This window comes from Pleurodeles waltl, chromosome 12, assembly GCF_031143425.1.
Source record: "Pleurodeles waltl isolate 20211129_DDA chromosome 12, aPleWal1.hap1.20221129, whole genome shotgun sequence".
NCBI classification, from domain to species: Eukaryota; Metazoa; Chordata; class Amphibia; order Caudata; family Salamandridae; genus Pleurodeles; species Pleurodeles waltl.
The window spans coordinates 187,300,480-187,325,249 of NC_090451.1; the positions used below are offsets into that span (position 1 = coordinate 187,300,480).

The 24,770-nt window shown below is 45.3% G+C and overlaps 1 protein-coding gene across 1 annotated transcript in view; it reads right to left on the reverse strand.

Moving 5' to 3' along the window:
* The window catches only part of WFDC1 (WAP four-disulfide core domain 1), a 229,139-nt gene that overhangs the window by 87,139 nt on the left and 117,230 nt on the right, over window positions 1-24,770 (reverse strand). Inside the window, exon 3 of the mRNA XM_069217183.1 lies at window positions 16,763-16,846. Coding sequence (XP_069073284.1) covers window positions 16,763-16,846 — 84 coding nt within the window. The remainder of the gene's footprint in view (window positions 1-16,762; window positions 16,847-24,770) is intronic.

The window sequence follows — 24,770 nt, forward strand, 5'->3', positions numbered from 1 at the left end:
ACGTAATTTTTTCAGAGGTAATTGTCTTTATTACTATACATACATTATTAATACATTCAAACAGGTGGGGTAGATTTCCTTTATTTAGTAGATCGTGAGCTCCGCTTGGAATGTAGTACGGGATAAATGCAAGTTTGAGTTTATCGGTAATCCTACCATGATTAAGTTCCCTTTGTCCTGACTTGCTTTCTGTGTTTCTCCTCTGCAAATTCTGCAAGCTATGTAAGGAAAAGCTGGCTTGTGCCCAAAGAGGCCTGTGAGCTTGTTCAAAGAGCCTATCAAGGGGCTGAAAAGGGCACAAATAATTTCTAGATGGCCCTCCTTTGTGGCTGCGGTCAAGATCACATGCAGTCTGTCAGTCATTTAGGAAGTTGTTCATATTAAGCACTTGCATGCGATGGGCCAAATTCTGATCCATCCACCAATGTGTGTCTAGAAGATGGCGGGGTTCCATATGTGCAGGAAAAGAGATTGTTTCACAAGGTCCAGCTGGTGGAACATGCGGCCTAACTGGATACTTCTGTGGGCATGCAGGGTTATTAAGAGATCTCTCCTCGTGCCCCCAATTGTCACACAGGTCTATGTTAGTTGTTCCCATGTCCATTCATGTCTGACACCAATCCACATTGAGCAAAGCTCTATTCTTGCCTAGCGGACTGTTCTAAATTGAAGTTGGGCTCCTGGATGGCTGCCTGATAGGTAGCTGTGCTTGGTGCTCTGTTTGTCCATTCAAATGGTGAGGGATGTTTTTACTTGCTGAGAGACGTTTAAGAGCATCTGGATGCTGATTTCCCTGGTTAGTCGATGTATTAGGCCCCCTGGCTGTCATAGAGGCACATTGTTGGCTTGAACTTGATGCAGTTGTTATATGGCTGGAATTGAAGAAGCCCTTGTATGGGCATTGCTGGAGCCCTTTGCAGTGGCAGTAGGTAGAGTGGGTTGAACGTTCATCTTGCAAGTTCTATTTCTTTCCTGTTGTCTGGCTTGTGTCATGTCAAGATAGTTCTCTTGGTCGTAATGCGAAGTGGAGTCTCCATGGTAAACTGACATTAACAAGTCGCCTGTTGTCACTACCTCCATCTGTCCCTCTGTAGGGCTATTGAAGCCTGTGTCCTGTTTAGGTGCTGGTGCCTGCATGTGCAGGGAAGTTATACTTTCCTGCTGAACAGACGTGGTTCTGCGAATATGCCCTTTGAGGTGCTTATTAGACTTTGCATCTACTGCAGTAGGCTGGTCTGAGGGAGTTTTCTTGTTTGGGCTCCCCTATATGTTGCTAAAGACTGTGGAACTAATATGGTCACTGACACCCTGTCCCTCCGGACCAATGGATATCGACCTGTCTCTGGGGTCAGAGTCTTCTAGTGCAGAGTTTGCACATTCCACTTGGGGTTTCGTGATTCTGGGTAATTGATTGATATCAGTAAATATAGGGAAGTACTGTGAAGCTTCTTGTTCTGACTTTGATGTTACGGTAGAGCTAGCCTTTATGATGTTAGACCTCTGTGTGTGAAGGCGCTGCTTTCTAGTGTGCTTTTGCAGTTTCTTTTTTGCCGACACCCTTCAAATCTCAGAACCAGTGAGGCCAGCTGTCCCAACCATACTGGCCGAACTGGCCAACCCAACCCAGTTTTCCAGTAACCTTGTCCAGCAATAAATTGTTTTATTTTCTCTTGCCCCCCACCAATACTTTATTTCTCAAGTTCTGTTGGTCTTCTGATCACTGCAGTTTCTTTCTTTGCACTATCCTATGCTCTTGTATCTTCTTTTATTAATTTGCGCATACCTTTTCAATGCATTGCTTTGCATTCTTTTATTTCCTTTTTTTGTTCCCTCAGACCATTTTTCTACTTTATTTCGATTTCCCGTCTATTTAGCTCAAATGTACTCCTAGTGCAAATGTGTTAGACATCTCTAAACAGGACAACCTACTCACCCCACAACCCCTCTGTTTCAACACTCGTGACAAAGCAGGCCCTTGAAGCAGGGCAAATGGAATTATCAGATCAAATATTGATTTTAGAACCTGCCACATGATCCATCATCTACTGCAAAAATTGCAGAATAAAAAAAGTGTTTTGAGCTCAAACGGATAGAAAGTTATTAAAAATGCTGCCACCCATGTTGCAGCCATTAGAAGGACTGTTGCAGAGGATAACTGGCCACCTTTCAGATGGTGATTGCTGATTTAGGTTTTAACAGATATTAATGAGGTGAAACCTTGGCCAAGACAGCATTATAACAGGTAACACAAGGACAAAATAGTGAGTTAACACTACCACAAAAAATATGGCCCATTACGATGGACAATTTACAGTTTCTTGCCGCATAATTAAGTCAAACCCTGTCAGATAATTAGGTCTTGTTTTGCTGCATAAATATAGTGGCATTGCCCTTAGCTCCCAATCCAAGATAGAAGTAGCCATTCACCCTACAATTCCTGAAGATAACCCATCTTGCACTTGCCAATCCTTTGAGGAACACCACTGTATCCCTGCACCATAGCTGCAGGAAGGACCCATCTTCAAGGGTCACAAGGCAACACTTTATGTGGTCCAATCATGCATGCAGAGAGAAATGGCATTGTAGCCCCCTATGCAGATAGAAGTAATTCATAATCTTTGGAAATTCTTCCTTTTGATGCAATGATGTTGAACAAGAATATCTAATGCTCTGCATCACTAGCACAGAAAGGAACCACTGCATCCATCCACCTGCTTAAAGTCATCAGATAGTATTCACATTGGCAGCGCTCCTTCCGGATCTCACCTCGTACACACCCCGCATTCTCAAAATCAGACAAGGAGGTAGTGTTTTTGCCACCATCACACCCAAAACATGGAACGAGGCTCCCACAACATATCAGAGCCTCCTCCTTACTTCATGAGTTCTGCAAGAAGCTGGAGACACTGCTGTCTGATAACGATGTAGGGACCACGCGCCCAAGATGGGGGGCCCTGTTTTTAACACATTGCAGAGGCGACAGCACACTTTGTAAGCCACATAACAGAGACCTAGGCACTCAAGTATGGGTTTATGTCTATAAAATCAGTATTACAAAGTGTGTAACCTCATATTTCAATGATCCAAACCCAGTTATACCTGCAGAAGAACAAAGAATCCAGTGGACTTCATTTTGAGTGAAGAATCCATCTTTTAATGTGACACAAAACAGCCAACACGTGTTTCGTCATGGGAGTGAATACTCCCCCGTGACTTTTTCAAGGCTCAACTCAGTGACATACAGAGATCATCAGTACCTCCAAGTTCTTAACCAATATACAAAAAACAGCCGATAGCGATCTATATGCGGCTAACATACAGAATTGAAATATGTCCTTGACGCCTCTGTCTAAAATTCCATCAGAGTCTAAAGTACACGAACGGAGCTCCGATTGCCAGCTTCAAGAACCGAATAAACAAATAAGCCAGTGGCCATCATTAGTGAATCAGGAGCAGCAGCACTGGGGCCCTGGGGTCTGAGGGACACACTGCATCACAATTATGAGGTATCACTTTAAAAAAAGGATCATGGGGTCTTATTTCCTATCTAGCATTAGGGCACCCTTGCAGAAAAAGGGTTACAACATGCGAAAGCTCTTATTTTTCTTGCAAGGGACAGAGAGCCTGTTGCAATATTTGAGTGACGGTCAGGCAAGGTAGGGAAGGGATGAAAGAGGAAGGCGGTGACAGTAGGTGCAATTGCCTTAAAGTCAGGGGGAGTGAAGGGCTGACAACACCCAAATTATGGGGAGTAGTATTTGTGGGTCAATTACTGGTTTTGTTTGATATATTTGCTGGTTTGTAAGTCTTGCATTCAGTGTGGACTATGAGCTACAGAAAAAGTGCCACTGAAATGATCTCATAAATCCCGTCCCTAGTGCTCAGTCCCATCGCAACCTCTCCCCCATTCCTTATTAAAGTTTTGAAAGGGGCCTGACCTCAAAATATCTTGCTTTAGGGAGCTCAAAGCAAAAGTGTCTGAAGACCTCTGCTCTATTGCCACTTTCTCCTCACTCTGACCTGCCATTGCCAACTACCTATTGTTTCAAAGCCACTCTCTCATTGTAGGAGGCTGGCCTGGCTTGTAGTGGGTACCAAGGGGTACTTACACTCTGTACCAGGTCCAGTTATCCCTTATTAGTGTAGAAGAGGTGTTTCTAGCAGCTTAGGCTGATAGAAGGTAGCTATAGCAGAGCAACTTAGGCTGAACTAAGAGACATGCAAAGCTCCTACTACACCACCGGTGTCATATGCACAATATCATAAGAAAACACAATACACAGATATACTAAAAATAAAGGTACTTTATTTTTATGACAATATACCAAAAGTATCTCAGTGAGTACCCTCAGTATGAGAATTCCAAATATACACAAGATATATGTACACAATACCAAAAATATGCAGTAGTAGCAAAAGGAAGTAATGCAAGCAGTGTAAAGTTACAATAGATTGCAATAGGAGCACATAGGTATAGGGGCAACACAAACCATATACTCCAAAAGTGGAATGCGAACCAAGAATGGACCCCAAACCTATGTGAGCTTGTAGAGGGTCGCTGGGACTGTAAGAAAACAGTGAGGGTTAGAAAAATAGCCCACTCCAAGACCCTGTAAGGTAGGTGTAAAGTGCACCTACAACCCCCAGAGATCACAGAAGTCGTGATAGGGGGATTCTGCAAGGAAAACCAACACCAGCAAAGCAACAACAGTGGATTTACGGACCTGAGTACCTGTAAGACAAGGGGACCAAGTCCAAGAGTCGCAACAGTGTCGAGAGTGGGCAGATGCCCAGGAAATGCCAGCTGAGGGTGCAAGAAAGCTGCCACCAGATGGAAGAAGCTTGGTGTTTTGCAAGAACGAAGAGGACTAGGAACTTCCCCTTTGGAGGATGGATGTCCCACGTCGTGAAGAAGCTTGCAGAGGTGTTCCCACACAGAAAGACCGCAAACAAGCCTTGCTAGCTGCAAGAGTTGCGATTAGGATTTTTGGATGCTGCTGTGGCCCAGGAGGGACCAGGATGTCGCCACTTGGATGAGGAGACAGAGGGGGTGCCCAGCAAGTCAGGGAGCCCTCACAGAAGCAGGCAGCACCCGCAGAAGTACCAGAACAGGCACTTGGAAGAGGAGTGAACCGGAGTCCACCCGAAGTCAGAAAAGGGAGTCCCACGATGCAGGAGGACAACTCAGAAGGTTGTGCACTGCAGGTTAGAGTGTCGGGGACCCAGGCTTGGCTGCGCACAAAGGAAATCCTGGAAGAGTGCACAGGAGCCGGAGCAGCTGCAAATCATGTGGTACCCAGCAATGTAGTCTAGCGTGGGAAGGCAAGGACTTACCTCCACCAAACTTGGACTGAAGAGTCACTGGACTGTGGGAGTCACTTGGACAGAGTTGCTGAGTTCCAGGGACCATGCTCGTCATGCTGAGAGGGGACCCAGAGGACCGGTGATGCAGTCTTTTGTTGCCTGCGGTTGCAGGGGGAAGATTCCGTCGACCCACGGGAGATTTCTTCAGAGCGCCTGGTGCAAGAAGAAGGCAGGCTACCCCCAGAGCATGCACCACCAGGAAACAGGTGAGAAAGCCGGCAGGATGAAGCGATACAAGGTTGCAGTAGTAGTCTTTGCTACTTTGTTGTGGTTTTGCAGGCGTCCTGAGCAGTCAGTGGTTGATCCTTTGGCAGAAGGTGAAGAGGGAGATGGAGAGGAACTCTGGTGAGCTCTTGCATTCGGTATCTGAAGAATTCCCCAAAGCAGAGACCCTAAATAGCCAGAAAAGGAGATTTGGCTACCTAGGAAGGAGGATAGGCTAGTAAGAAAGGTAAGAGCCTATCAGAAGAAGTCTCTGACATCACCTGATGGCACTGGCCACTCAGAGCAGTTCAGTGTGCCAGCACACCTCTGAATCCAAGATGGCAGAGGTCTGGGGCACGCTGGAGGAGCTCTGGGCACCTCCCCTGGGAGGTGCAGGTCAGGGGAGTGGTCACTCCCCTTTCCTTTGTCCAGTTTCGTGCCAGAGCAGGGCTGGGGGATCCCTGAACCGGTGTAGACCGGCTTATGCAGAGATGGGCACCATCTGTGCCCATCAAAGCATTTCCAGAGGCCGAGGGAGGCTACTCCTCCCCAGCCCTGACACCTATTTCCAAAGGGAGAGGGTGTAACACCCTCTCTCTGAGGAAGTCCTTTGTTCTGCCTTCCTGGGCCAGGCCCCAGGAGGGCAGAAACCTGTCTGAGGGGTTGGCAGCAGCTGCAGTGAAACCCCGGGAAAGGCAGTTTGGCAGTACCCGGGTTCTGTGCTAGAGACCCGGGGGATCATGGAATTGTCTCCCCAATGCCAGAATGGCATTGGGGGAGACAATTCCATGATCTTAGACATGTTACATGGCCATGTTCGGAGTTACCATTGTGACGCTATACATAGGTAGTGACCTATGTATAGTGCACAAGTGAAATGGTGTCCCCGCACTCACAAAGTCCGGGGAATTTGCCCTGAACAATGTGGGGGCACCTTGGCTAGTGCCAGGGTGCCCACACACAAAGTAACTTTGCACCCAACCTTCACCAGGTGAAGGTTAGACATATAGGTGACTTATAAGTTACTTAAATGCAGTGGTAAATGGCTGTGAAATAACGTGGACGTTATTTCACTCAGGCTGCAGTGGCAGGCCTGTGTAAGAATTGTCAGAGCTCCCTATGGGTGGCAAAAGAAATGCTGCAGCCCATAGGGATCTCCTGGAACCCCAATACCCTGGGTACCTCAGTACCATATACTAGGGAATTATAAGGGTGTTCCAGTATGCCAATGTGAATTGGTGAAATTGGTCACTAGCCTGTTAGTGACAATTTGGAAAGCAGAGAGAGCATAACCACTGAGGTTCTGGTTAGCAGAGCCTCAGTGAGACAGTTAGTCATCACACAGGGAACACATACAGGGCACACTTATGAGCACTGGGGCCCTGGCTGGCAGGGTCCCAGTGACACATACAACTAAAACAACATATATACAGTGAAATATGGGGGTAACATGCCAGGCAAGATGGTACTTTCCTACACTCATCTATTCTCCACTTTCTAGACTTAGGGCATGATTTAGACTTTGGTGGATGGGATTACTCCATCACACGCGTGGCAGATATCCCATCTGCAGCATTATGATTCCATTATGTTATACGGACATCGCAATATGGCAGACAGGATATCCGTCACGTTTGTGGCGGAGTAACCCGTCTGCCAAACTGTAAATCAGGCCCTACTCTTGCACTGTATCCGTCCCATCACACACCCCAATGCATTCATTAGGCCTGTCAAGTGACATGTTCTCCTCTGTCAATTTCTTTCCTATCATTTCCCTTCTATTCTCATTTATAATCCATATAAATTATCGACGTAAATTATTTTCAACAACATTAGGAATACACAATGAAAGACTGGGGAAAACATAATGCCCTAACCTATACCATGGAGTATGCATGCAGCTCTTTGATGACGGTTTATAGGTCACTGTGCTATATTAGGATTGTAACTTATGAACTGCAAGTAAAAAACTGATCTCTGTGACAAAAGCGGTAACCCACTGAGCTATCCACATAAAATACAGTTGCTGTGATATGCGTAGTGCATGCTAATTTATGATTAGTCAAACTGCCACTAGACAAATCTCCAATCTCTCTTCAGCAGGAACATTAATCATCAGTTATCTTGACATTTTTATTGTTGCCTAAAATCTTCTAGACACACTGGACGTTCTGTGGCAGATGCTTGCAAACCCATACGTTATTTCAAAACACAGGGCAGCACCAGGTGCGGCTGCACCGGTCGCACCGCCCTAAAGAGGTCCCTGGTCACTGCCCTTTCACTCCTGTCATCTGCAGCTTTCAATCACCTTTTGACTTTCATAAAGTACCACTGGAGTCATGCACTTCATGAATCCGCTTTCCCCCCCTTTCAGGTGCTACTGGCATAGAAAACAGACTGTGACGTGCACACGCATAACAAAGGAAGTGAAGAATTACAATCGTTTACTTTCCATACAAGAACACCATTACTCAATTATTCAATGAGACAGACAAAACAACGCAATGCAATGTGACTTAACACAATAAAAGAAAAGATGACCCGCCCTTTTGGCTTTGTCTATGATTGTTGGTTAAATGTTTAAGTGTCGGTCTCCTGTGCCTGCTCTTGCGATCAAGCATTTCCTGTCGTTCTCGCCTCGTAGGTCCTGTCTGTCCTCTTTAGCTTGCAGGACCTGTCTCGCCTCGTAGGTCCGGTCCGTCCTCATTAGCTGTCCGGTCCTCACCGATTAACCTGTCCGGTCTGTCTGTCCAGTCTAGTTGTCTTGTGTGTTTCTCGCACATCTTATCTACCCGAGTGACTGCCTTGTTTGTGTGCCTTGACTTGTCTCTTTTTAGCTGTTAGCCCAGTCTGTCATGCACACCCTCGCCCGCTTGTCAGGCCTGTCGATCCAGCATCTTTTGTGTAAATCAGAACACTCACCGTTTAGGCTGCACCGCCCTCACCGTCGACTAGGAACTAGGCCTCTTGTCGCCCTTGGGAGGCCTGCAGAATACACGACGGGCTTCAATTCTCCTCAAATTCCACTTCAGGGTTGACTATCCAAAGAGGGTTCCACACACGAGATGTCCGTCTCCTTAATCTTATTTTTTAATTTTTCATTTTTTGAAAAAAAATAGTAGGAATTGTTAACTGTCTCAAAGCTTGCAAGATTCCCAGCAGCTGTTCCAGGCTTGTTTTCCAACACTTTGCAATGTGGTTCCCGTGATCCGGTATTAGTAATGCGATGAGCATGACTACAAGCACAATAAAACCATGGTGTGCTTGAATGACATTCATTAATTTTGCACAAAAAATCTTCTGAAATATACATTTTTTTACACTTCTGTACACAAATTACGAGCTTTTTTGCCACACCGAATGCACTGAGCACACTGTTGTGTGTCTGGCTGCCTCGTGGAATGGCTTCTTCTCTGGTGTGCATCACAAATGCTTGTGCTCAAAGTATTTCTTAGGAGCCAGCTTCTGGTGCTGCCCATACACAGGTTTCAGAAAACCAACGGTCCCTAGAGCCTTGAGTCCACTTCACGCCTCTTTCTCCCACCGCCCTACACTTCCGGTGTCTTTCTTCCATGTTTTCTCCCTTTGCCGCGGTTTTCCAATACTTTTCTTCTCTCTTTGGTGCCTCTCCCACTTAATTTGGGTCACAGTCCAATGTTAAAAAATAAGTCTTGATGTTATTTTTTTAATGGGTATTTTTTGGGGTGATAAATGAACTATGCATACTACTGAATTTTAAGATGAATATTTAATTAGTCGTTACTAATGAATTAATGATGCTGCGCTTAAAACAATTTAAGAATAATAGTTTGTAGTGTGATATAATATACCCTGTTATTACAATTGATGCAGTTTCCGATGTTTTGCTCATCTTCCTTCTGTTCATTCCCCTCCCAATCAATAAGCCCCTTCAAGTATTGTTTACTGCTTATTAGGATCTAAAGGTTTACTGCTTTTGTACTCTGTTTCTGAGCCTTGATGCAGTTCCTACATTTCTCTGTATTGTCTATTTTGAGAATTTTGTAATACAACCCTTTAACTTTTACTGATCTAAAAGTCATTGAGTGATTGCCTCTACTATTTGATCTTACTCTGCTAAACTCTTAGGCCTGATGCTGTGGAGGGTGGTGACTTATAAGAAGATCAAGGGTGTTGGAGCTGAGAGGCAGGGGGTAACTTTAGAGTTTATCAAAATATTGAGGTTTAGTGAATTATTGGGTCAGGCCTCACACACTGGTCCCCAAAAATGAGTGGCACCCACCTGCACAAATTAAACACTGTACTGTGCTATCACATTAGGTCTTCGAAGCGAAGTGAGCTGGCTGCAAGCACTGTACTATAATTTTAACCTTAGGGAGAAGTGTAATAAGGTTTATGAACTAGAACAGCGTCAGTTCCTCCTTTAGGGCGGAGGAGCATCCTAAAATGCCCTCCTGAATTTATTACGATTTTATTTTTCATTCCAAAAATAAAATGGTAATAAATTCATTTATTACCATTTTATTTTCCATCCTTCCATCCAGAACTGAATTCCAGGACAGGGTGGGGCTACTGAGGTGAGTGACATCAGTGAGCTGTGCACAGTTTAAAGTGTGCATGTCTTTTTGGCCAGCTGTCTTGCGAAGGCCAGCTAGACATGCGCACTTTGAATTTCTCTAACCGATCTGTCTTAAGACAGCTGGGTTAGAGAAAGCACAGGCCTCCGGTGCTCTTAAGAGCACTGAGAGAGGGTACTCCCCTCAATCCTGAAGCTTCTCTCATGGTGGCTACCAGCATGAAATCAGCACCAGGATTGCTTAAGGAAATTTGCTGGATCCCGAGAAGAGACCGGAGTGGGGAGGACGTCTGACATCATTCAGCAAGCAAGGTAAGTGTTTTTTTCATTTTTATTTACACACACCACTCACCTTGCATGCACCAACACCACATTTGCCCCCACCCCATTCTGCCTGCATGCCAGCCTTGACAAGGAGAAGTTCAGGCCTACAGCAGGGTGTGAGCAAAGTAGGAGTGCAGTACTGCCTCTTCCACAAGTCAAGGCGACAAACATAGCCGACTGCAGTCAACGAAGCATGAAAAACAGGATTACATACAAAACAAGCACAAAGGATAGTTCATTGAATTACACAGGACACAGTGTCATTCCCTTTATTGGCAAGCATGACGACCTTGGTAGCTCAGGTTCCTGAGCACTAGCTAGAGGCATCAGCAGGTCTCTTTCTATCAGAAACTCTCATTTCCAGGCGGTCCACCTGTTCAGAAGGGAAACAATTGCAAAGGTCGTGTGTGGCGCTTTCTAAATATTCACTAGGCACTCCTTTCACATTCCTGTTTCCTTTACAGAGGAGGTCTACACAGGGTATTGTATATTACAAAGGTGCGAGCTAACAATACAGGTCGTCTTTTTGTTTGGAGAATGGATAAACGTCTATGCTTAAACGTGTGGCATCTCGGGAACACTGCACACCGTGGTGCATGACATTACTGGCCTGGGAGTAGCTTCCTTCCACGTCACGCCAAAAGAAACAGGAGTCAAAAGCTAGATGAGGCAAATAGCCACTGTATTGTACACATTTTGACAATAAATAACTAGAGTGGTATAAAGCAAAATGATGGGGTCACCCTGCAGAATGTGATCAGATACTCCGGATTCTCCCACGTCGCCCTGATATTCGCTAGCCTTGGGTTGAATGGGGCCCTCCTGAAGGGTGGGGCTACTTCCTGAGCTGCAAGGGCTGCACGGGCCTACATAGGCCCGCGTTACACCCCTGGGTACAGTTGTGCAAAGTTGCAGAGCCTGCCGACTCTCTACAGGTCTTAAAGAAGTACGCCACCTCGCCACCTTCACTAACTGCAAAGCTGGCAACGTTTTTTTTTTTTTTTTTAAAGACAGAAATAAGGAGCTCCTCTAAGGCTCTCCAAACTTCTTAATTAGGGTGCAGGGCAGGAAGTGGTAGACGCATATCATGTCTTCAGTCGCACCACTTTCATTCTCACCTCCCTGAAACCAGTTCCTCATTCCAGAAGTTCCAAGGTGACCTCTGGGATAGGACAGGGGAATGGACGTAACGCGGCCGAACAGCTACTGTTATTCTCTGCTGTTTCGACTCAGGTCCCAGCTGAGAAACATATCCTGCAGTCTGATATATTCAAGTTGGGTGGGACATCCGTCTGTCGGGACTGGGAGACGTTTATCTACACCACCTGGCCAAATATGGGAAGCTTCTTCATACTGATTTGTATGGTAGAATTTCTCTGAATTCACATAACTATTCAGGTGCAATAAAAAAAAAAAAATCTAAAACCCTGTATCACCTGGCATAACAAGGTCTGGTGCGCGATGACGTGAGTCACACCAGACACTTCATTATACTAACGCAAAGTGCTGAAAGCAGGGCCTCCCTCAGGTGAGGGCCAAGATCTCGTGCATGAAGACTTGAGTCACACAAGACAATACAGCTTGCACACAAGTTACCACTGCTGTGCCTCCCTGCAATGAGGCAGAACATCTGGCGCATGATTACTTGTGTACACCAGACAATTCTGCTGCACACAAAAAGCTATCATTGTCGTGCCTCTGTGGAATGAGGCACAATGTCTGGTGTGCAATGACTTCAGCTGCACTAGACAATTCCACTGCACAAAACTGTACCACTGCAGCGTCTCCCGGGAATGAAACATTCTGCATGGTGCATAATGACTTGAGTCGCACCAGACACTTCTGACCACAATCAGTTCCCGTTGCGTACCTCTCTTGAATGAGGCACACACAGAGACACCAGTTCAGCGACATCGCATAAGGTAAAATGCGACACTGCTCCAGGTACACCCCCACCTCTGAGGGATGTAACCAGTGACACGGACACCACACGCAATGAGTGTGCAGTCGGTGGTCGCACATGGGAATTGTAGCACACTCAACAACGGGACACTCGAGGTCCTGCAACCAGTAATTTGTTCACTTCCAACCAAAAGCAATTCCTTCCCAGGACAGTAGATACTCCTGTGCGCAACAGATTCCTCTGGCAGGGTGCACCATGGAGTACGGCGACTCTATCCTGCACTCCTGCAAGTGCATCTCTGAATTGCTGAAGTGTGCAGCCCCTAGTTATACAGAAATGGGTCTTTGAAGTTGGGGGTGGTTCAAAGGGATCCCCTTTGAACCACAGATGTGTCCCCTAAATTTCAGTCCTGTCTGCCATGGGGATCTGGAATGTAGATCCTTATCTTTAGTGGTGCTATGATCTGGCTCCAAGAGGCCAAGTGTAAAAACCTCTCCCTCAAACTATCCAGCCAGGCCCTCTTATGGCAAAGGTCTGTCATTTCGGTTCTCTACGTTTTATAGCTTTTGCTGGGTAATGCACAGATGTAGTTTCCTCCAGTCCCCAGTGGAATGAAGCTTGAATTGAAGAGGCACACAAAAGGAATTTTAGAAAAGGGAAATGCCCACATTCTAGAAGTGGCATTTCCAATGTTTTACTGACAAAACCACCCTTACAATTGGAAAGGATTTGTCTTTAGGAATCTGATGACAGTAAACATGACGAGGCAGCTCCACTGCAGTCCACTTTTGCCAATAGGATTAATTATAAATGGTCCCCCCATATTCACCATTTGTGGGCAGAGCAGCCCTCAGTGGTAGTGAAAACACAGATGGGCATTCGTCACTCCATCGGCACATGTGCCTTGGTGCATGCACAGGCCTGCAGGGGCAGGCTGGACACAAGCTCTGAGAACACCACAAGGGTGCAATTGCGCCTAAACAGGCCTGCTGTGACAAGGAAGTCTCATATCATGGCATGTGAGCCAGGTAGGAGAAATGCTCTAAATCTATTGGTTGGTATTCAATCCCTGAGCTTCGTCAATAGGTTCTCTTATCTGGGAGTAGATTTTGATTCCTCAGGTGGCTGGCACTCACAGATCAGTAACTCCTCCTTAAAGCTCAAAAGGTCGTCAGGAGCAATGTTTAATCTACCTCAGACTGTAGGTAGAGCGATCAACTCTCCCCAGCTGAATATCCATAAACTGCATTGTGTTTCTGCAGCTCAGTATGAGGCACAGGTCTGGGAATATTTTAATTCTCTCCCTCTACAGACTGAAGAAAACAGCAAATATAGACAGCTCCAATGTCTTCCTCCTACCTGCTCCCACTTTATTATCCACTCAGAGCTAACTTTACAGTACATCTCAAAGAAAGTGAATTTGGTCCCTTTTGCTGTGGATTAAGATCTGGGCCAAAAAGAAGTCGAGTCTGAACAGTGAAGTCATATGCGACTGCTTGAGGCTATATACATATATATATACATATACATATATACATATATATATATACATACATATATATATATATATATATATATATATACACACACACATAGAAGAGAAACTCTCTCGTCCAAGCAATTGATTGAAAAGATATTCACACCAACATTGGATTATATATATATATATATATATATATATATATATATATATACACACATATACACACACACATACATACATATATATATATATATATATATATATATATATATATTTTTTTTTTACACCCACACCCAAAGTAATTTAAACATGTTAAGCAGCCATTAAACAGTACATTATTAATGTCTGTGGACAGGGTAGTGGTTTTCAGAGTCTATCAATCACCCAATTTCTCTTCTTCACATCATTTTTGTATGCAGGTTCTCAGACTCGTATGACATTTTTCCCCTGCTATCTTTCTAAAACCCCTCCATCTGCATATTTAATACATTCTCTCTTTCCTCTGTATGACCCGTTTTTCAGTCTCTTGCACATTCTTCCTTGCATCTTTTTCTCCTCAGATCCTCCACACACCACACCCATCAGTAAGCACTGACTTTTCTTTATCTTTTGCCCTACAATATTTCAACAGTAGTGTACCTCCTTCATGGACTTTTGCAAAGAAGGACATTTACAATAAGCACATTGCTCTGTGCGCTCTCCTGAGGGGCCAAGGATTGGATGAGCATGCATTCTGAACTTCTTTATGACCCAATGACGGGATCTGGGTGAAATTCACTCCGCCATGGGCCTGAACTCCACAGCCCGTTCTAAACACATTCCCACAACAAATCAACTACTCTTCGAGAACTCAAGAATAAGTAAAACGTGAACTGCAAACAGGAACAACATTGCTATTCTCAGGCTGAGATGCCAGTGTCTGTTGTGGCCGGCTTCAGCTGCCACACTGTGGCGGGGGGGGGGGGGGGGGCAAAAGAAAAGACCAGTGCAATTACAGATGGGGCACCGGCCCCACCACCGCCACTGTCAAGAACATAAAGAAGGCTGAAGTGTCAATGTGCTACTTCCTCCTCCTAACCCTCGGTCACCGTCCGCACACTCATGGAGGTCATGGACCGAGAAGCTTTGCAGAGTTAGAAGTGCAGAAGGTGAATGTTAGACCCGGAGCCCAGAATCCTCAGCAATGTAAAGAAACACAATGGCATGGTCAGCCAACACCGGGAGCTATGCCCAATCTGCCCTATCCATGCTTACAATAGTATTAGGCCACAGCTGAGACCAGACTTCTGCTGATGTCTGGGATTTCGGCAGCAGTATGACAGCGTGGACCATCACACTACGAGGTCACTCTCAAACTCCAATTGGATTATGATGTATTTTTTGCTTCCCCCCTGCGGCCGTGGCATGTTAGGTTCCATGTACAGTTTTTCATCAAAGAGCACAGCATAGTTCTTACTTTCTGTTTTGATGCTATCCATGCCTAGTCCCTGGCTAATTTAATTGTACTTTTGTAATCAGTTTATACTTTCATTGTTTGCCTATTTCCATTGTTTCCATCATTTATTTCACATTTATTCCATTACCGAAGCCTGTTTGTGGACTCTTAAAATTCTGAAAAAAGTTTTTCCTACTTACAAAAGGAGCTCAGAATTACGGTGTCCTTTGCTCTAGTGATCTCTAAACTGGATTATTGTAATGCTTTCATACTTAATATTGACTAAACCTTGCTCAGTAAACTCCAATTAATTCAGAATACAGCAGCCCGTCTAATACTAGATCTTCCCCGCTCAGCCTCGGCTAGTGGTAGTCTGAGACAGCTACACTGGTTATGGGTCAAGAAGCGCATTATCTTTAAGACGATATGTCTGACACAGACGTCCCTATATATGTGCGGACCTGAATACCGGATGTCAAATTTACGCTGTTATGTTCCAAGTCGTCAGCTTAGATCAACAGGAGCTTACCTGGTCCATGTTCCTCGCACTCGTAAGGTCAGATGGGGCGATAAAAGATTCATAGTGGCTGCTGCCAAACACTAGAATTTGCTCCCCCTGACGATCAGGAAGGAACATCATTTTTTGTCCTTTACGAAGCAACTATAGACCTGGCTTTTTCCTCAGCAATCTTATTCCTTTTCTTTTCTGTCTCTCCTTTGGTCACTCTACTCACTGTTGCTTAGTGCTTTGATGCTACGGCCGAAATGCACTTTATGAATACAAAATACATACGTACATTTATAGCAGTAGTTTCTTGGCTCCCTGGTGTCCTGCTGTTCTGAGATTGCACTGAAGCCAGTTTGGTGGCACTCTGCTTCGTACAGTTTAAAGGCTCTTTGCGGCTGGTCCAGCTGCTAAAATTCAGGTTCAGCTCAAACTGGCAGTCTAGCTCTCTGCTGCACATGAGCTATAACAGGAGTGTGGCATGACACACCAGTCATTGACTAGAGGAAGAAACACAGCACCAAAAGAAATGTGAACTTCATTAACCAGAAGGAAACGACGTTCATCCCCTCAACAAAGTGGAACCGAAAAGTCAAGAGTTCGAGTACTACTGAGGGTCAGTTTGTTCTAATTATAACAATGTGTTCTTTACGGTAAATATAAATGTACATAAATACGAGTTATATGCTGCTTGTTGTTCAGAGAGCTGTTGCACGAAAAGGGAGTCTGGCAGGAGACTGGGTAAGTCCCCCGCCCCCAGGGCAAGCGTCACATGCCAAAGGCGGATGATTTGAGAGTTATGCTGCTATTGGGCTTTTGTGACTTGAAGGTCTGCTACTTGCTCCACACAATTACCACTCTGTGAAAGGTTTGCCTTTCAGATTTGAAAATGCCTGGACAACAGATCCTGCCCTGTGCAACCTTGCAAATATCCTGTTTCACTATTCATGGCTCTGTTTATACATTGTTAAGTAGGAGGACTGTCTTACCTTGCAACACCTCCTCTGGTCCATCCAAGAGCCAGCCGTTCCCTCCCAGCCACCGAGGTTTGGGTTGCACCAGCCAGTCAAGCACTGAAAGAAAGGAGATACAGCTTACATTGAGAAGCAGACTTGATCCGAACCCAGAGGGAGTCTGTGTTTCATTAGTGATTTGCATCTGTGCCTGTTGGTGCTGGATCCAGTGAGCAAGCACAACTGATGTAGAAAAACATTGCTTTTGCACAAGCATATCTATTACAGTGCAAAAAGGTATGCTTTCAACATCTCCCGAGAGAGGATTGGGATGTTTGGATGCTCTGAATCAATGGCAGCACATTGGTAAATTATTTAAGGGCCCAAAGTTCCTTCCCTTGTACTAAATCAGACATGACTCAAGTGAAAGCACACATGCTGTGAAGGTTAATTCTGAGCCTACCATAGTTGGTACTCCATTTTAAAGCAACACTCCAGTTCCACCACACAGTAATTATTCGGTGGTCTATTATTGTTAAGGGTAGGTAGAGATGTACAGTTCACCCACGCAATAGGATGAAGTTAGCAATAATTGGTCTTTATGAATGCAAAACAACGTTTTAAGACTTTTCCAGAAGCAAAATTTAGTTCATGTGGATCAGTGCAGTTGATTATTCCCTTCATCTGAATCTTCCACACTGGAATGGCAGGACTATCTGAAAGCAGGGGCCTACAGAGAACATCACTGCTGCAGAGAATCACCGTACGCAGCATTGCTTCCAGCACGGGCAACAATTCACCAGCAGCCTCCTAGGGCTGCTCATAACCTTTCATTGCAGTGGATAAACTTCCACCATATGGCACTTGGGCATGCACAAGTCTCCGCCACTAGAAAACCCAGTGGGAGAAATGTGAGTGTGATGGTTCCAGGGCAATTAGAGGTTACAAGCCCCAATTGTGACCATTAGCTTATGGTGCCCAGGGGCCCCTGCACTGTGGACCCTGAAACCAGAAACCAAGTACACCTTTTAGCCTCGATTCTCAAGGTAGTGAGGCAGAGCAGTCCAAGCCTAACTCAAGTAGGTGATGTGGCCCAGAAACTCAAAACACAACAAAACACTCCTCAAATCAATGTCCAGGTAGTGATGTTGCCTTTAAAAAGAGAAACTACTTTAATAAACAAAGCTAAAAACTATACACAAAGTTATAAATATGCACAAATGGCAGGTGGAAAAAATGGTGCACATACCTACGAGCCCTGCAAACTAAAAGGAGCGCAGATCAAGGTTGCATTGATCAACTATCCCGTAAATGCAAATTAAGCGCTGTAGGCCTGGAGAAAATTTAACATTTCGTGCACCATCAGACTCTAACCCCTAAAACCACTTTACACCGATATGTCTTTGCAAAAATGAGCCATCGAGTTATAAGTAGTCGGACCTATGCTGTATCACGAGGTGTTCACGAAACATTATAAAATGAAAAAAGTACCTTTCAATATCAATAAGCATTGCGGTATTGTCACACAAATGTGCAGAAGTTATGATTTACACTGCTGCAAGGCTATGCCTACTGGCTTAACACAAATTCAGCAATCAATGGTCATCATGCTGAATTTTTTCAATGGGACCCCATCTTTTTAATATTAATGCTGCTCACCTAACAACTTCAATGCGCAAAGCACAATGGGCCCCACAATGTTCTAGTGTACACCAAAAGGACAGTCCCAAGAGTGTTTGAAATACGCCTAAACCTCTATTCTCACCTGGAGTTATTAGTGCAACACACTTGAAACTTCGGGTGCCACTTTTCTCCTGCACGTGTGGCCCTTATTGCATGAGGTCGGGATGTGCTGCTCATGGTAACCCCCAAAATTACTAAAATACGTGTGCTCTTGCTACGTCTGGGGAACTATAGAAAAATATGTAAATTAACGTATTATGTGGTGCTTCTTCAACTGAGAGCTTTTTCGGTGCCTTTTGATGTGGCGAGTAAATACTTTGTTTCTTTTTTTTAATCAGATTATTTGATGTGCCAGCTTTGGCGGGTCTCACTGTGAGTGCCTCTGCTCTTCTTGGACACCCACCCACCCACTCCCACAGATGCTCTAAGCAAGATGCAGTCCCATGGTGGTTATGTCTCTTTCCATCAACCCACCACTTGTCAGCTCGGGGTGGGTACGTCTGCAGTTTCTGCACTTTGTACATGGGAAATGAGAAAGCGAGGTGAGAGTTGCAGCACTTTTCCCACCTGAGAGGCCAAGAGGCAATCCTGTATTTTTTTAAAAAATCCAGCACAAATAGGCTACCTGGGAAGGAACAGTCACTCACACTGGAGTGTCTTTGGATCCAGGTGTTACAAGCCATGAGTTCACCCAGTAAGATACTTTCTTTGATGTGGTTAAGAAGAAAGCTCTTATTCAGTTAACATAGGCCCCGCGGGGCTGCTTGTGATGAATTTTCTTCTCTGAGCTAGTGGTGTTGCACTCTAACTACCATGAATACTGTGGGGTGAGGCTCTGGAATCCCAAAATTCTGATGGTGGTTTCCTCGAAGCTTTTCTTACAGTCCCTGGCACTGCTGCTGCTTCCTCTCCTCCAGCAAAACCTGGCTGTAAGAGTTTGGATCTTCTCCCATACTCACCTGAGGTAGTCTCTTGACCTGGGGTCTTAATGGCAACACCATTCCACTGCCCCCCTAGGAAGAACACTCCACCTGCCAACACATCCAAAGCTCCCAGGCCTTTCAGTCAGGTGCATGGTGTCTGTGTTCAGCAGAAATATGAGGCACAAACTCAGAGCATTCACAATTAGGTACTACAAGTGCCCCCCCTTTTTCAGGGTCCCCAGCAATTCCACCCTCTACTGACTCTGGGTGTGACACAGGGAGCTAATTCCACTAGCTCTAGAGACAGAGTCCAGCACAATACCCAGATGTAGAAGTTGGGAGTGGGTCCTGTAGGAGGCTGGCCTGGCTTGTAGTGGGTACCAGAGGTACTTACACCTTGTGCCAAGTCCAGTTATCCCTTATTAGTGTAGAAGAGGTGTTTCTAGCAGCTTAGGCTGATAGAAGGTAGCTATGGCAAAGCAGCTTAGGCTGAACTAGGAGACATGTAAAGCTCCTACTATACCACTTATATCATATGCACAATATCATAAGAAAACACAATACACAGAGTTACTAAAAATAAAGGTACTTTATTTTTATGACAATATGCCAAAAGTATCTCAGTGAGTACCCTCAGTAAGAAGGTAAGTACTATACACAAGTTATATGTACACAAACCAACATTAGGTAAGTAAGAGCAAGAAAAGTAATGCAAACAGTGTAGAATTACAATAGGTTGCAATAGGCAAGCATAGGTATAGGGGCAACACAAACCATATACGTCAAAAGTGGAATGCGAATCACAATTGGACCCCAGACCTATGTGAGCTTGTAGAGGGTCGCTGGGACTGTAAGAAAACAGTGAGGGTTAGAAAAATACCCCACCCCAAGACCCTGAAAAGTAGGAGTAAAGTACACCTACTACCCCCAGAGAGCACAATAGTCGTGATAGGGGAGTTCTGCAGGAAGAAAAAACACCAGCAGTGCACTGACAACGGATTTCAAGACCTGAGTACCGGTAAGACAAGGGGAACAAGTCCAATAGTAGCAACAGTGTCCAGGGGGGGCAGGAGCCCAGGAAACTTCGGATGAAGGTGCAAGGAAGCTGCCTCCGGTTGGAGGAAGCTTTGAGTTCTGCAAGAAAGAAGAGGACTAGTAACTTCTCCTTTGGAAGATGGATGTCCCACGTTGCGATGAAGCTTGCAGATGTGTTCCCATGCAGAAATACCACAAACAAGCCTTGCTAGCTGCAAGGGTCACGGTAGAGGTTTTTGGGTGCTGCTGAGGACCAGGAAGGACCAGGATGTCGCCTTTTGGAGGAGGAGACAGTGGGGGTGCTCAGAAACTCAGAGAGCCCTCACAGAAGCAGGCAGCACCTGCAGAAGTACCACAACAGGCACTTAGAAGAAGAGTGAACCGGAGTCCATGCGAAGTTACGAAAGGGGGTCCCACGACAACGGAGGACAACTCAGAAGGTTGTGCACGTCAGGACAGAGTGCTGGGGACCCAGGCTAGGATGTGCATGAAGGAAATCCTGGAAGAGTGCACAGGAGCCGGAGCAGCTGAAAATCACGCAGTACACAGCTTTGCAGTCTAGCGTGGGGAGGCAAAGACTTACCGCCACCAAACTTGTACTGAAGAGTCACTGGACTGTGGGAGTCACTTGGACAGAGTTGTTGTGTTCCAGGGACCATGCTCGTCAGGATGAGAGGGGACCCAGAGGACCAGAGTTGCAGCCTTTTGGTGCTTGAGTTAGCAGCGGGAAGATTCCGTCGACCCACGGGAGATTTCTTCGGAGCTTCTGGTGCAGGGTGAAGGCAGGCTACCCCCAGAGCATGCACCACCTGGAAACAGTTGAGAAAGCCGGCAGGATTTGGCACTACAATGTTGCATGTTGCTGGTAGTCGTCTTGCTACTTTGTTGTGGTTCTGCAGGCATCCTGGAGCAGTCAGCGGTCGATCCTTTGGTAGAAGGTGAAGAGGGAGATGCAGAGGAACTCTGTAGAGGTCTTGCATTCGTTATCTCAAGAATTCCCCAAAGCAGAGACCCTAAATAGCCAGAAAAGGAGGTTTGGCTACCAAGTTAGGAGGATTGGCTACCAAGAGAGATAAGAGCCTATCAGAAGGAGCCTCTGACATCACCTGCTGGCACTGGCCACTCAGAGCAGTCCAGTGTGCCCCCAACACCTCTGTTTCCAAGATGGCAGAGGTCTTGGACACACTGGAGGAGCTCTGGGCACCTCCCCTGGGAGGTACTGGTCAGGGGAGTGGTCACTCCCCTTTCCTTTTTCCAGTTTTGCGCCAGAGCAGGGCTGGGGGATCCCTGAACTGGTGTAGACTGGCTTATGCAGAGATGGGCACCATCTGTGCCCATCAAAGCATTTCCAGAGGCTGGGGGAGGCTACTCCTCCCCAGCCCTTCACACCTATTTCCAAAGGGAGAGGGTGTAACACTCTCTCTCAGAGAAAATCTTTTGTTCTGCCTTCCTGGGCCAGGGCTGCCTGGACCCCAGGAGGGCAGAAACCTGTCTGAGGGGCTGGCAGCAGCAGCAGCTGCAGTGGCGACCCCGGAAAGGCAGTTTGGCAGTACCCGGGTTCTGTGCTAGATACCCGGGGGATCATGGAATTGTCCCCCCAATACCAGAATGGTATTGGGGTGACAATTCTATGATCTTAGACATGTTACATGGCCATGTTCGGAGTTACCATTGTGACGCTATACATAGGTAGTGACCTATGTGTAGTGCACGCGTGTAATGGTGTCCCCGCACTCACAAAGTCTGGGGAATTTGTCCTGAACGATGTGGGGGGCACCTTGGCTAGTGCCAGGGTGCCCACACACTAAGTAACTTTGCACCCAACCTTCACCAGGTGAAGGTTAGACATATAGGTGACTTATAAGTTACTTATGTTCAGTGGTAAATGGCTGTGAAATAACGTGGACGTTATTTCACGCAGGCTGCTTTGGCAGGCCTGTGTAAGAATTGTCTGAGCTCCCTATGGGTGGCAAAAGAAATGCTGCAGCCCATAGGGATCTCCTGGAACCCCAATACCCTGGGTACCTCAGTACCATATACAAGGGCATTATATGGGTGTACCAGTATGCCAATGTGAATTGGTAAATTTAGTCACTAGCCTGTAGTGAGAAATTTGGAAAGCAGAGAGAGCATAACCACTGAGGTTCTGGTTAGCAGAGCCTCAGTGAGACAGTTAGTCACCACACAGGGAACACATACAGGGCACACTTATGAGCACTGGGGCCCTGGCTGGCAGGGTCCCAGTGACACAAGGACTAAAACAACATATATACAGTGAAATATGGGGGTAACATGCCAGGCAAGATGGTACTTTCCTACAGGTTCTCCTGCTACGGAAAGGGGTTCATCCACCATGTGTGTCAGTCCTTCTCATCCTGTTCTTCTCAAATGTTCTGCTGTACACATTGGTTCAAAGGTGAAAGTGGAAAGTCCTAGGAAGTAGAAGTAAATGCCTAGTCTAGAGATGCCATATCACCCCTCCAGTCCCAACTGGAACTTCCAGTGATCAGCCCACTGGCTGTCTCACCTCACTGCTCATCATTCTAGGAGGAGCTAAAATAGCGGCTTGAAGGAAAATAGAAAGATCCCTTTATCTGAGCCAAGCTCTGCGTACTTAGGTTTGGTTTCTTCCCATAACCTTGTGTTGCCTGCCAACCGTTTGCCCCTTGTGGTAACATCATCAAAGGTGTGAAGTAACAGATTATGCTACTTTGCACACTCATAGTTATTGCATGTTTCCCTAAGATTTAAAAGGTGCTGACCCGGAGTTGTTGGAACTCACTACAAAATATCAGTCTGGGTAGATGGTACATCTTTATGCTAGCATCTGTTTTTTCAGTGACAACATATGCATAAATCAATCCCTCTACACTTAGGCAGACAGCTTCGTACTGCTCCCACAATTTATGTTCAACTATGCAGACTTAAGAAGCACACCTAATTCAGGAGGGCAACATGTGATGGGCATAGACCTCCTGCAGTCCTTCTGGACCCAACGTAAGATAACATTTTCACAGTATATTATTGCCACATACTGTGCAGTTGATTGATCAGTAAGTAGTAGAACCGAAGGCATTAAATGCATTGAGATCAAATCTCTGGGGACACATAAGTGCTCTTTTGCATAAAAAATAGGCAATGAGCCCTTTAATGAACACACAAGAGCCAGATGGAAACCAGTTGGAGTCATCACGCCTCAAAAGTACCCCTGTCTTAGAACCCCTGAAAAAGAGAGAATGGGGCATATTTGAGCATCTCTTAAAGTTAGCATTCTGAGTACCTATAATTGCATGCCAGCTGCAGTCAGTTTTATGCTTTAATTGAATAAAGTATGTAGTGCAATAGTCCACCAATGTGCTATCTCTCCAAATCAATGGGCATTAGCAGTAGAAAGGCACGTTTGTGCATGTATTTATTTACAAAGCCATGCACAATCAGTTTTGTTCATTGCGCAAGTTTAAGTGTTTCCACTGGCACAACTACGGAACTGTCCAAAAAGATAGGTCCCTATAAGTAACCAGTATTGACCATGCAAATTGGTCTAATTTTTCGTTTGATGAAGTGCTCATAATAGTTTGAAAATATTTTTTTTTAATTGGTGAACTTTAAAAGGCATATAGCAAAATTGCCTATTACTTATGTTTGACAAGTGGTTCTCTAGCATACTTAAAAAAAACTATCACCACGCCTTTCTTTAATATTTGCAAAATTATGTAAAGCCAATGTGTTATCATGACAGCAAAGTATACTAAATGAACACACAAGCAATTAGTGAGAAACACTGCTCCTTATGAAGGGTTAAGGCATCCAAACAGCAAGCACTTCCCAAAAAAAAAAAAGACTAGAAATTATTTTTTTTGTGACTGAAAACTGAATACATAGAAAAAACCCACATTGACTTTATGACAAGTTACACATCATGTTGACACAAGGGTGGAGTTCGCACACTGCCTCTCATCCCAGCATCCTGGTAAATGCAGTACACTTATTTCAAAGTTGTTTTAGCTTTTCACCAAACTTGGTGCAGGTAGTACTGTTATCTCTAGACACATGTTTCCGGTTTTAGCCATTCACCAGTAGAGAGCAGAAGTAGTAGAGAACAGAGAAAAGTTATCTGGGGTTGCTGGTATGCTGCCCAAGTCTTCACAGGTCACAGTACCACTCCAGAGGCACACAGGTGCATACCAGGTGAGATCATCAGCTCATTGGCTCAAGGGAGCCTTTTAAACCCAAGGGAGGAGAGAGTAGAGAGTGGCACACCTGCAATGTGTTGAATGTTTGAAGAAATTAAAACATTTTTCAATGTTAGCACCTGTTTCAAGAATGTCTTTTTTAACCACAAAGCCCAGTTTGTCTATCTTAGTAGGTTTTGCATCAAACACTGTGTGTGCTTGTGCTAATCC